This window comes from Vanellus vanellus (genome assembly GCF_965231255.1).
Source record: "Vanellus vanellus genome assembly, chromosome: 5".
In the NCBI taxonomy this organism is placed as follows: Eukaryota; Metazoa; Chordata; class Aves; order Charadriiformes; family Charadriidae; genus Vanellus; species Vanellus vanellus.
In genome coordinates, this window is record NC_138910.1 from 57,707,219 (window position 1) to 57,721,253 (window position 14,035).

The window sequence follows — 14,035 nt, forward strand, 5'->3', positions numbered from 1 at the left end:
AAATGAATCCATTTCTAAGATCCCAATTATTTCAGAAAGGTATCAGCCTTTAATTGCCTCCAGCTCATTGTCAGTAGCCATACGTAAAACTCTCTGGCACCGATCAGACATACATGCTATTACATATATGCTGTTCCTGACCTCAAAAATATTGCTGTTTAATCTGCCAAACTGCTTTAGTGGGCGTGCAATTTTTATTAGCAACATGTTGCATACTAACACACATCTCATAAGTGAAGACAGTAAAACACAGTAAGGTAACATATTTAGTTTAAACTTTCCCCGCTCCTCACAAATGTATACATGCTTTTCATTTCATTTCTAAGATAAGGTAAAAGAAGAATTAATAAATAAAAGACTACATTAGTGGCAAAGAAGCACGTTTAGATAGTTACAGAAACTATTTTTTGCTTTAAGTGCAGATGAAGGAGCTACAAATTAGTATCACCTTCTTCTGGAAAGAGAGGAAACTGAGGCATCTGAAAGGTCAGGTTCCCACTCATCAGCAGGGTCATAAAATACATCAGCAGCTTTATTGCTATCACGACTCTGAGAAAAAAAACAAAACAAAAAACAGAAAACACAGGGGAGGAGGAGGGTTAAACAGAAATAGAGTGAGAACCACTGGAACCATTGTCTACCTTTATGTAATTACAAAAATTTTATCTGATGATTATAAGTTTTTTTGTGGATACAGAATCAGATGTAGGTACTGTTCCCTTTCTTCTATTTTACATCCTTCTCTTCAATACAAAAGATAGTATGATATGCTCCAAAATAAAGTACTGCACATTTAGAGAGGTACAGTACAAAAATACCCAATTTGTCCATTTAAAAGCGATGGGATTAGAAAAGGGGATTAATGTGCATCTTAATTGTCAGTTTATTATATAAAAATGACAAAAAATGCCTTTAAAAAAATTCCCGTTGAAGAACCTAAAGCACATACAGACAAAAGCAACCAGTAGCAAATTAACTTACCAAAATCAAAGGAAAACACATAGAACGTAGTAATGAAAACTCAAGTGATACCTTTAAAAGGTCAAGTATTCCTCTAGAGCAGATAAACAATTGAACAGCCAGAAGAACCACAAAGCAGTCCTTGTTTTACTACTTTGCAGTCTGTACAAAAAACGACCTGAATAAAATAATTGATTTCTACGGTCTTTCTGTGTGGTAGACAAATGTGTGTACATGTGTTTAATAAAAATAATCACGTCTTAGCGTTTAAGATCACAGAAACAAAAACATTCCAAGGTTTTCCTCCTGTATGATTATCAAAACCTTATCTCTGACAAGATATTACTGATTATTAGTGGTTTTTCTTCTGTTGTTACTGACCTCATAGAGTTCTTTCATGGCTGCTAGTTTGCATTCAAATTTCTCCAGGCTCCAGAAAGTTGCTATTCCCAGTTTGATGTTACGAACCTGCACCTGAACAGAAGACACTGTTCCTGTTTTATCATTTTTGTCATGCCTAAGAATTTGAGAAAATATTAAAAAAAAAAAAAACAAAAAAACAACATTATTCATGTTGCAAAAATAAACAAGGTTCTTGTAGATAGGATTATACACAGAATAAAAATTTGATTACAAACACAGAAGTTGCTTGAGACATCATGTATCTCACAAAACATATTATTGTAGCCATTGAAATTATTTTTATGTAAAAGAAAAAAAGAAACCCTGTATTCAGAGGTAGAAGTAGATACTAGCACACAAATTCCTGGCTTTCAGGAAACTTGGGACCAAATATATGCTACAGAATATATGCCAGTAGAAACTGGCAGAGTTCTTGTTGAAGGATGTGAAAAGACAACACCTGAAAAACACAGTAATGCATACACCTATTAGAAAGTCCTAGCTTACCTGCATTTACTGTAGCATTTTTTTTGAAACAGTATGGAGTTTCCTCTCCAGTAATATATCTCTGCTCACACCAAGAACACCTGACCAATATACAGATCCACTTCTAGAACACTCTCCAGCTACAACTAGCAAGTAGCATGGCATATCAAGAGATCTGTGGAGTGAAACAACTGGTTCCAAGCACTCAATATTCACCATTTACATGTTCTGAGGTTTTTACTTTGAACTGCTTCTGTTGTGGTCCTGTGAACTGAGGACCTCCTAGTGGCTGGCGCATATTCCCAGGTTTAGTTTGTCCAAAAGAAATGCAGTTAGTGTGCTTTAGGACCACTTTAATATGTGAACCAAAGCAGGATGGACATTGGCATTAGAAGATTCACCTCCAAAGCACACTTGATCCAAAAATTACTTGTAGACTTACCTTTAAAGACTTGATCTAAAATTCAAATTGGAAATTCACATTTCAAACTAACAAGAATAAACTACACACTTAACTAAAGATAATTTGGAAAAGTGTTTTGTCATGTTCAATTTAACAAAGCCATGAAAAGAAAAACAAGAGCTCATCGTGCATCCAGAATCCACCCCCCAATTTTTATATATATACACACACACATATTATATATACTACCTTATAATTAACTAACTTAGATACTCACCTGTAGAAAACCGTGTTTTTCCCCAATTCATTACTAATGGTGTTGGCCTCTTTGATCATCACAGATAGCTTCAGAGAATTCCAGTTAAGTGGAACTAATAAAGAATATAGCACATAATGATTAAGTGGCTCAAACAACGTGATACAACAACTTCAGGTTAAAAAAAGAAACCACAACCAAAAAGCTTGAATGGAATTTAGTCAACAACAGTTCTGTGAATTCTCAATACATTGGGCAAAAAGTGACTCTTGCAGTCAAGAACCCTTTATAAAAGGTTAGGTAAAGGGTATTTCAGAAATAGAGGCATAACACCAAACACTATATTTTAGACTAATCCGAGATAGGAAACTAACCAGAATAAATTCTGTTACTCCAGTTTCCCCAATGAATTAACACCTCGCCAGTTCAACCAGACAGGGAAGAACTAAGTAATTGGGGTAAATACAGACTACACGTGTATCCAGCTAACTACCCTGAGCACGATTAAAACAGAGCTTATATCTCTCATATATATGGCTTATGAGTGGAAAGGATCATAGCAGCCAAAAGGTTCTCTAATGATGCTGAACTATAACAAGTGTTAGAAAATAAGAAAAAGCTTCTGCATCCACATGCACTAAGTCAAAGCCCACCAAGCAAAAGAAGTCAGCATTGCCCTTGCAACATTACATATATACATACTAGTCATAGTTTTATTCCCACTTCCACGATTCTTCTGAAGGCTTTGTATTTCTTCAGCAATCTTCTGCTTCTCAGCTTCCAGAGCCTCAAGTATCTTTGCATGACGAATAGTATGATCTTCTAGAGCCTGGAGGAAGGAAAAAAAAAAAAAAAAAAAAATCCCAAACTCTTAATGCTGTTGATTTAAGCAAAATTTTATGTTGCTGTAATTATGGACTCTCAGAACAGAATAAAATTTATATTGGACATCTGCCATATTGATATGAAAATCTTCATCCTCAAGCTCTTGACAGTTTGCTGGTTTTGCTTAGATATTGACATGCTTAAGAAAAAACCCTGGAATTAAATCAAAACTTCTTAAAAAAAAAAAAACCTGTGATATTTCTTGCAGCAGGCACATATATATGAACACCAGCCAAAAAACAGTCATCATTATTTAAATTAATGCTTAGAGTCATAACTTTTGGCACAGGCAATGGTCACTAGAGTTCGGTACATAAACAAAATAGTCCACATTACGTAAGAAATAAGTTTATTCCCAAATTTAATACAATATCATATTCAGAGTGTAAACAAAGCCCTTCTATCATCTTTTGCATAAGATCAAATAAAAAAAAACCCTTCTGAAATTATTTACAACTATTAAGAAAAAAAACAACACAGAAAACCCACAAAACAAACCACAGTTTATTGCCAAAAAAGATGCCTTTTTTTAAATTATTTTTTAAAGTTACCTGCTTGGTAGCTAAGGTCTCCATTTCTAAACGCTTTTTATTGACGTGCAGTTCAAGCTCAAGATTTTGCTTTGCCTTCTCTAACTCCTGTATTTTAGTTGCAGCTTTTTGGTTATTCAGTTCTTGGATTTGCTTCTTACGAGATTCTTCTCTCTAATATAAAAAAGAGCAGATGAGAGGAGGTACACCACTTCTACAGCATTTCTGATCCATCCCTTAGGCAGATATTAAGATTTATTTTCACTTCAATACATTTAAAACATGCAGCCCCTGCAGACTACTCAGCCCAGTGTCAGCAATGAAAGGTTATATCCCTGTTCACAAACCTCACACTATGTCTTCTATAGCCCATTTAAGAAATAAGATATTCTATTGTTGTTATTGTTTTACTGAGATATATATAAGTCTACATAGGATAATACATTGTAAAAGTATTTAAAAGACTAACAACAACACAGCATGCAAGCTTGGAAGAAAAAAAAAAAGTCATATTAACTAAAACACCATAGTAATTTAAAAGTCTCATAGAATAAGTTAGATTTTGTAGGGATTTTTCTTCACATACAAGTTACACCCTCATCAAATTCACACTGGATTAACGTTTTAGTTCCTGGGTAATTCTATAAACCAAAATCCTTAGAGTAATTCTGAAATTCTGACATGGATACCCACTTTATAACATCTTGCATTAGTAAGGCTGATTTTTTTTAAAAAGAATGAGGCTTAGCATTCCCTAAGACACTGTTACAATATGCAAGACCAAAAAAAAAAAAAAAAAACCCAAACAAAAAGCAAACCAACAAACAAATAGAAACCCCATACTACAACTTCTGTTTTATTTTATTGATATCTTTAATGATAATGCAATGGCAACTTACCACTTCCGCTTCCAGTGATTTTATTTTGCTTTCATAAGCTTCTTTTTGTGAGGTCAGTTCTTGCTGAACCATCTCTTTTGCAATTTGGACACTTTGCATCATTTCTTCCTTGGCCTTGAGTCGGGCCTCTTCAATTTCTGATTCAAGTCTACAAGTGGAAATATCATATATTTAGAATGCTGGCTTAAGTCTCTTAAAAGGCTGCATAGAGATTATAATCTTTTCTTCTGTCATGACAGGACCCTACAGTTTTAACAGTAAAAATATGAGGGTCTGTTTTGGTTTTTTACAAGCAACTTTTATACTTTACCTAGATATTTTTTATTTCATAAGGAGAACACAGACACTGGTAAAGATGGAAAACGTTCCAGAATTTTAAGATCTACTTGATTCCCACATTTATTTTATTATACAGCTTTCACAAAATTAAGAACTGTAATAGAAGCTCACTAAATAAAATTTACTTTTCTGCATCTTAATGCTAAGTCAATGAGTCTTGCAGTTTAATAACTCCCAAGAACAAAGCAAGCACAAATAACGCTGTCTCTCAAATTCTCCACCATCACAGAAGACCAGGGTTATAACCTCAGGTTCTTCTCATTTAAAGCCTGAAAAAAAAAAACACCACCTTGGGAAAATCTCTCTAGTCTCTCAAAGTCAATTTCAGACTCATGCTTGGAGAGGAGTGTAACTGAAGAGATACACTACTTTGAGGACCTCTCGAGCTCAGTGTTTCTTCAATAGCGGTTTACATTCTTGAAAACTGGACTAGATTGTGGTGATCACACACAATTAGATTGGAGGTATACATTCATTTCAGCTAAGTCTGGGACTTCCATTTCCTTTATGAACGTATTTAACAATAACCTCCCTATATTCCAACTTCCCCTTATTGTGAAATAATAATCTTAAGTTTCCTATTTCTTAAAACTTACTGCACAGTTGCATTAACAACTGAATTTATTATTAGAATAAGGAGATACAATACTTACTGTTTCCTCTGTGCAATAAGAAGCTCATTCTTTGCAAATTCAAAATCTTTTGTACAATCATGCAAAAACATGGTCCCACCAGATGGTCTCTTAACTTTCTGAACTTCTACTGGATGATTAAACCTGAAATAATGGTCTCCCCCAAGGATCACTCGATCACCCTATTGGGAAATAATAATAAAAAAAAAAGTTAGTCCTATAACTTTTAGGTTTATAAGCAAATTTACACTGCTTAAAACATAACAGATGGGGCTAGAAATCAATGAGGAAGAGACAAATATTTACAGTTTTGGAGCCTTCTAAGAACACTTGCAGTGTGAAGCTGTAATAGTAACAAAGCTAAGAAATCCACACATGCAGGTTATTCTTATCAATTACTTACATGATGCAGAACTGTTGGGTCTAAAATGCATTTCCCATTTACGTATGTCTTTGCTTCTTTCCGTGGAATAATACTCACTTTGCCAACAGTATTTTTTATAACACTGAAAACAAGAAATATTTGTGATATCAGTAGCTCATGTTAGTTACAAATGATGTTTCTTAATAGACTAAAATTCATGCTTTAGATACTATCCTTTTATTGTTTTTCCAGATGTGGATTGTCTTCATACTATTTAGTTACAACATACATAATTAATGAGCGACAACCTATATTTTGGAAGACAATCAATATTTAAATCCAAGAAGAATCTGCTGCTAAAAAGTTACTGCAATACAGTGTCACCTGAGTATTTCTTTGATAACGCTTATTTTCCTAACGTACCCACTTCTTTCATGTTTTTAGTAATTGATTAGTTAAGTTTCTTCCAGCATTTTGTCTGGGATCAATTGCATGGAATGTACTTAAACAGTATTTCTGCAATATGGCCAAGTTGCTCCTTAGTTTTAGGAGAGAACTGTCAAGGCATTTCACTTTTCCATTGAACTTAATGCTATCACAGAGCATCATTTGATCAGATCTTTCTCCAGCATTTCTGCATGAATAGAAAATTTTTTCTACACGAATGAAGTGAACAAAGGAACTAAAAGTACCTTGGTTAACAGATTTCTAGAGGGAACAGAAAAGAGTTACCTTAATCAACACTAAATAGTATACTCCTGGTTAGAACACGGTATTTTGTCACTGCCAGAAGGAACAGTGACTCCAAAAGAAAGGAAAGGGTGAGAAGAAATATTTCATACTCTCACTTCAAGTATAGAAAGAACACTACATACCAATGGTCATCAGCAATTAGCACTCCAGAAAGCTGGATATCATGTTTCGAATTTGGTGTATACCTCCCAACTGTAGTTTCACCTTCTTTGATCATATACAACAGCACCTCAGAAAGCTGAGGATCTTCATTGAGATTGACAAGGTTTGGCAAACGATTGTCCATTTTGAATGCAATTCCTGCTTTCTAGATAAAAAGAGAGCTTTGCATAAAAAAACAATTTACTTTGTGCGTTCAAGTATCTATATTAACTTTTTCCTGAGAAGTGACAGTAGTCTGTTAAAAGAATAGTATTAAGGAAACAAAATTTTACAACTACTCTAATTCTCCTGCAAGGCTTGTTGATGTAATATTTTCTGTATTATCTCCTATAGAAACTGAAGCAAAGAAAGAAAATATACCTGCAATTCTTTTATATCTTCTAATTTCCTTTTTTCTGCTTGTTCAAATTTTTCTCTCCAGGCCCTTAATATATCAAGGAGAAAATAACACAACATATTAGGAGAAAAATTACAGCATATAAGTTTTACAATTTCTATTTTTAATTAAGACATTAATGACTGCCCAACCTTTGCATTTCAGTCATGTCCCTCTCCTGCTGGTGCAATTTTACCCTCAGAGATGTTATTTCCTGCAAGTAACGTCTGTATTTTTCAGGATCAGTGTTCAAAGCGCTTTTCTGAGCTGCCTTCAGTTTTTCAATTTCAGCTTTCAATTCTACATTAGACAAACCAGATACACAGTACACAAAAAATGAAGACAAAATAGGGTTTAGACATTTCAGTACAATACTAGAAAAATCATCCTTTTATTTAATTAAAAATTAAACACCTTTCCCCATTCCAGGTTCTCAAGTATAGCCTAAGATATCATCTAACTTTGGAAAAAAAAAAAAAACAACAAAAGAACCAAACTCACAAAGAAGAATAGTATTAAAAGGAAAATATCCTAGATTGTATTAGCCTATTTGACAAGTGGTCAGTCAACACAATAGATTATTAGTAGTAACAATGCTTATGAAGCAATAAGTTAAACACACATGCAAATGTAAAAACCCTAAAAGACTGCAGATGTCAACCTCACCTCTGATTAGCTTGGCATTCACATCTTCATTTACTTTAGCAATATTGAAAATCGAACAAGCTTGTTTTGCATAGCGAAGAGTGCTGAGAGTTTCTTCTGTACTGCTGGCGGCTGGACTTACTGTGGCAATCATAGCAGTTTGTGAATTTCCACCAAGACTTTCCTTTAACAGCCTTCATTTGACAGGAGAGTAGAAGTCAATCCCCAGCTCCCACATTGAAATAAAAATTAAAATTCTCAATCTGAACAGATTAAATACAAAATACCTAGAGTCTTGCTACTTGAGAGTGATTGTTAGCTACTTAAAATACAAACCAAGGTCCTGTTTATTCTTCACCTGATGCAACAGGCTAATTTCTTCCCTCCATAGGTCATTTGGGGGGAGGGTGGGGGTGTGCGACAGGGAGGAAGAGTGATGCCTCCCGGATAGGAGAGGAATCCACAATCTGAGAAAACCTTTACTTCTATACAAAAAAAATCTGAAGTGTACATACCAAGTAAGGACAGATTCCCGGTAAGGAATGAAAGTTTTCTTTCCATTTCGAGCTTTAGAGAGAGCAGAAATAACCTTTCCAAGGGTTAACAGTGATTTATTGATACTTATACCCTCCTACACAAAGCAAAAAATAAAAAAAAAAAAAAAATATAATACAGTTGTATTTTCTTGTGTGATATTTTTGACTGTACTGTTGATTTTATTGTGCTTATTCAATGTATAGTACAGCTTTACCGTATTAAATGCCACCAATGATTAAAAAACAACAATAAGATGCAAGAGTATCCTAGAAGATCCTCATTTGGAAAGAACAGGCTTTAAAATAAGCAGTGTTAAGACCATCAAACTTAACAAGACAGCTTGAAAGAAAGTCTCTTATTAGAAACTGTGTTTACTGAAACACCCCAAAAAAGGGCAAACCCCAACTCCATGCAATAGCCAATTCATGATTTGGAAAGTCATGCGGACAGTTTTTCCTCATTCCTTTTAATGGTTCATTAGGCACGCGTAGCATGGAGAGTGCCGTCCTAAGCAAGATGTGGACTGCCATATTGCACAGCCAGCAGAGCTTCTTAGGGCCACCCACCCCACTAGCAAATACAGTGCAATACTTATTAAGCATAAGGGCTACGTATCCTGTTATAATTATAGCTCCTGCCCCAGAGTCCTGGATGGTAAGGATGCTTTGGAGTCTAGGGGTATTCTTTGGAGTCAATCCTTTTCCTTTTCCACAGATTTTCAATCTTGGTTTACCTTCAGCCTTTCTCCAGTGGTCTGAGCTGTTGAGCAGCATTCACTGCCAGCTAGATCAATTAGATTTATGTGACTGGTAAGCCTATGGTCACATTGTTCTTCATCCACAAACTCTACCTGGAAAAGAGGAAGATGTTTGCATTCAAACCAAAATAAAAAGCCCGGGGCTTTTTTTTTTTTTTTTTTTTTTTTTTTTTTTTTTTTTTTTTTTACAGGATACCTTTATGTACATTAGGAAACTAATTTCAGACTTTTAACCATAGCATCAATTGCTTGCTGTTGAATAACTGTATAAGCATAAACTGCTCAAACAACAGATTAGCAGGGTATGGGTTTGGGTCTGAAGTTTGCCTATTGCAGCTATCCAATACCCATAGAAGTCAGTAAGCTGCTACAGACTACGACCAATGAAGATCAGCTAAGTAGTCCATGAAAAAATCTCAGGACCAGTTCTGAGAAAAGAAATAATCTAGTGAGAATGGTGAGGGGAAGAAAGGAGAAGATTAGGAAGTTTGGCCAAAAAATTAAACCAACCAAAAAAAACCCCAAACCAACAAGTTATTTGTGAATGGAAAAACTGACAGCCTGTAGACTTCTGAGAAGCTCTACTTATTTCACTTCTGTTTTCAGGCTCATCTCACTAAGTCAGGTTTTGTCTCTTATACATCTGTAAATCAGATAAGGACTTGTAGTACCTATATCCTAGAGACACATGGGTGAGATGTATCCTGAAGCAAGGAAACATTTACTTGGTAAACTGTGTTGAAACTGAGCAGAAACTCCATCTCCTACCATTGTACCAGCTCCTCACCTGCAGGAACTCAGCACAGCTATCCACCTTGCATAACCTAACCTTCTGAGAAGCTAAGATGTGTTGGCAGCAGTGTGAAATTAGGTCTGGCCTCAATTTGGATTCCAGTTACCTCTCAAAACTTACACTCAGAAGCTTGGAACTACTCCTAGATCTGCCAGTCTAAACATATTTATATTGCTGCTATAAATATATGTAGCACAGAGACATCAGAATCTACTCAAAGCAAGTAAAATAAAACAAGTTTTGCTGTGTAGAAACCCATGTTAAAAAGCCTTGTACTTCATTAATCTTCAAGTATATTCTCACCATTTTCTAGGCAGCACACAGACCAAATTTTTAGAACCCGATTTGAACAGATATAAAATACCCAGCAATACCTTGGTTTGTGTCATGACAAGGGTGAAGACAGAATGAGATCTAGAGCTCTTGTCATTCATTACCGTAGCAGCTGTTGCTCTCTGCTTATTTCCTAGTTCAAGCCAACTCTGTAAGAATTAAGAGTCAGGATGTAAAACCAAAACCTACTTTGGGTAGTTAACTGAAGATTAAAATGCTGGTAAAGTTAATACAAATGATGACTCTATAAGGGAGTAATTAAAACTTAAGAGATAACCATGTGAAGAGAGTGACACTTGCCTGTATGCACCTACTTAGCTCCATTATATAGGACTAGCCTTCATTATCCTTTTACAAAATCAGCTGAAATATCATAGACTACCGGGCAGTCTGTAACGCATTTTCTTCCCATCCATGAAACTTAGTTTTCAGCAGTGAAGGAAGGAGCAAGTAGAAATATTTGTATTCCCTTTTGGTAACCAAATAACTCTTACCTGGATATCAGAGTAAGAACTGACAACATTCCTAAGGTGGAGGAAAGAGAAAAGTTGGGTTCAGACTGTTTTCTTCCTACAGTTTTCCCTACTGCTTGAGTTCTGACACATTTCCCCAGTTACAGACACAGTACAAACATACCATGAAAGCTCCAATTGTCAAGACTTCCACACATTTATTTCACTAAAGCAACACACTACAGTAAATACGTCGAGTTGAGCTAGACATGGGTACCCATTTTTGTAAAACTATGCGATACTGAGATTTTGCCTAATTAACTGGTAAGTACACAAGCTTTCACAGGCCCTCAAGATAATAATTAGCATACTTTTTCAGGATTACACCATACATCTATTAAAATGAGAACAGTTAAGACTTACACCGTCAGGCCTTCCACGTATGGTCCTAACACTGGATGTTCTCTTACACGAAGCTGGTGAGAAAAATTTTAAAAGAAAAATTATTAGGAGTGCATTAGTTAGACCTAGCACTCAGGAATATCTTTAAATTAAGAGAAAGTCTATCTACATCCCTAGTATGACGTTTATCATCAACAAAACTTAGCGTGAATCATCTACAACAATATTTTCAGGCAAATACCAACAGCTGAATTTCTCCAGCTGCCTGAGAAACCACAGCAGACAGCACCAGGCCATTGCTCACAGAGCTGACTACAAGAGCATGTATCTTATAAGATATTTACATAAGAAAAAAACCCAAACTTTTCTGCAACATAAATCTATTATGTTTCCAAGTTAAATAGCTTAGCTCAAAATCACTGACAAAACTCAGATGAAAGCTCTCCTACTACAAACAAGACAGTATAGTCTTTAATTCTATATAACTAGTCCACATAAGTTCCAAGTTTAGGATAAAGGACTTATTTCATCACCAAGTCGAATGTAGTATATCTCCTTTATCATAAACTAATACTCATAGTTTACACACAAGTGGCCACTATAGTGTTCAAGATGTCTAAGTACAGAAAGCACTTTTTTTTAAAAAAAAAAAAAAAAAAAAATCAAACATGATAAATTCCTTCCCTACATCCCCTACTTGACATAAAGGTCTTTAATTTATGGTTCTACATATTCTAACACACAAACATTAAAAACTAGCTAAACTAGTTTAGGTACTGATCCTTAACTAGTTAATCAGGTCACTGGGTTTTGTTTTGTTTTGGTTGTTTGTTTTTCTTTTCCCTCCTCTAGCTTCTTGGAAAACAACCAACCAACACGAAAAAAAAAAAAAAAAAAAAGAAAAAAAGGAACTTCCCAACAGCCCCATGGCTCTAAGCAATAAATCATTCAGGGCAGAGTCTGAAAGACATTCTCCATCTTGGTGCTAAGCTCTTATATGACAGTAGTTTTCTGTAGCTAGGCAATGTAAATACATAGAGGAAACGAAGTGGGGAAAAATTCTCCCTTTGCAAATATTAACATTGTTTAATGAATATACTATGGACTGCAATTAGATATATAGAGTCAGCAGCAAACAGGCATCCCAGAAGATAAACAATACACATAATTTCAGGAAGTGAATGAACATTTCAGTAGTGCTGAGAACTGAGGGGACTGAAGGATCAAACATGTTAGAACTCCATCTGAATTAAAAGATTATAACTCAAATTATATTGCACAGAACAGTCTTAATATAATCTGGAGATTTAGATAAATAATATTTCAAAAGACTTTTTATAAAGGTCATCTTCATTTTGCAGGTAATGAGAGATGTTAACAATAGTTTTGGGAGATTCTACTAAATTGTTTTGTTTCTATTTCAGCAAGATTTTTTTTTCCTTAGCATTTCTGAAGTGCCAAGCATTTTGCTTGAAGTCATACAGTGAAATTTCTTTTTTTTTTTTTACTTGAATCCCATTATTCACAACAATCTAAGGCTACTTAGATAATAAAACAACAATCACTTCTCATTTCTGCATTTTTGCTTACACAACAGATGCCACTACTTTGAGATTATGCGTAGACTTGATTCTGTAAGCAACTTACTGGTTGTTTCTTCTGTCCATTTTCAGCTTTAAAGACAAGCAAATCATGAATTTTCTCATTGTATACTTCAAAAAAGCTCATTTCAAGATGATACAAAATCTAATAAAATTAATAATGAAAAAGTTAATATAGTCCACACAACATATTCATCATACTTTGTTTCAAAAATTAACCTAGATTATGAGATCCTGCTATTCACTGTTAGAAGCATTTATACTGAAGGAACTTTCCAAGAGAAATTATATCCTAAACTAGGGATCTGCTATTGCCAAGAATACAATTTATTTGAATTCCATCCACAGCCATTCCCAGATGACAGCTATAAAGCTTCACAAAAAAAAACTTGTAAAAAGTACATACATCCACTTCAGAAGTTTCAGTGTTAGGTTCTTAGTGCATGAAAATAGTTTTGTTTGTACCTGCAATAGTCCCGTAATCTTAGGGACTGGCCTTCTACAGCATGATACATGTAACAGAAAAGGCATAGATTGATGTTGTCAACATCCTGACATGGAACAGAATGACCTAACGGAAAGATAAATTTTGAGACTACCTACAGCAATTTTAAGAGATACAGAACAACAAACTTCATGAAAACACATCTCCTTCCTCTGAAAACAGTCAGGTCTTTTTTCTTTCCTTTTTTTTTTTTTCTTATTTTAAATAAAACTGTGTTTCCTTTAAAAGAGAAGGAAGATCACAGCAATAAACCCAAGACATTGAAGAAATACAAGATCCAAGACAATTTGCAGCAACAGAATCACTTATTCACAATGCAAAAGCAAAGGAATATCAAACGTGTCTAGCAGCTCCACATTTTTTAGAAGTTATACTCTCTACCCAAACTCAGTAATAAATAACCTTCTTGGATTTCTCGGTGTCTATCAATTCTACTGTAGGATCAGAATATTACACGTTCACTGGTATTAAGATTCAAAGTCAAGACTCCAAGCATAAAGCAATAAATAAATTTGGAATAGTTAAAAATAGAAAAGTTTAACTGAATGTTAAGCTCTACTGAC

At 34.7% G+C, this 14,035-nt stretch overlaps 1 protein-coding gene across 1 annotated transcript in view; it reads right to left on the reverse strand.

Moving 5' to 3' along the window:
• Window positions 1-14,035, reverse strand: part of KIF14 (kinesin family member 14) — a gene marked incomplete at both ends in the record, with an annotated part of 32,464 nt that overhangs the window by 12,955 nt on the left and 5,474 nt on the right. The window contains 18 exons of the mRNA XM_082484041.1: window positions 449-549; window positions 1,342-1,477; window positions 2,529-2,622; window positions 3,210-3,336; window positions 3,944-4,096; window positions 4,822-4,969; window positions 5,814-5,974; window positions 6,196-6,298; window positions 7,032-7,216; window positions 7,432-7,495; window positions 7,600-7,747; window positions 8,114-8,286; window positions 8,608-8,723; window positions 9,363-9,479; window positions 10,554-10,661; window positions 11,007-11,037; window positions 11,388-11,440; window positions 13,014-13,112. Of these exons, the coding sequence (XP_082340167.1) occupies window positions 449-549; window positions 1,342-1,477; window positions 2,529-2,622; window positions 3,210-3,336; window positions 3,944-4,096; window positions 4,822-4,969; window positions 5,814-5,974; window positions 6,196-6,298; window positions 7,032-7,216; window positions 7,432-7,495; window positions 7,600-7,747; window positions 8,114-8,286; window positions 8,608-8,723; window positions 9,363-9,479; window positions 10,554-10,661; window positions 11,007-11,037; window positions 11,388-11,440; window positions 13,014-13,112 (2,117 nt within the window). The remainder of the gene's footprint in view (window positions 1-448; window positions 550-1,341; window positions 1,478-2,528; window positions 2,623-3,209; window positions 3,337-3,943; window positions 4,097-4,821; window positions 4,970-5,813; window positions 5,975-6,195; window positions 6,299-7,031; window positions 7,217-7,431; window positions 7,496-7,599; window positions 7,748-8,113; window positions 8,287-8,607; window positions 8,724-9,362; window positions 9,480-10,553; window positions 10,662-11,006; window positions 11,038-11,387; window positions 11,441-13,013; window positions 13,113-14,035) is intronic.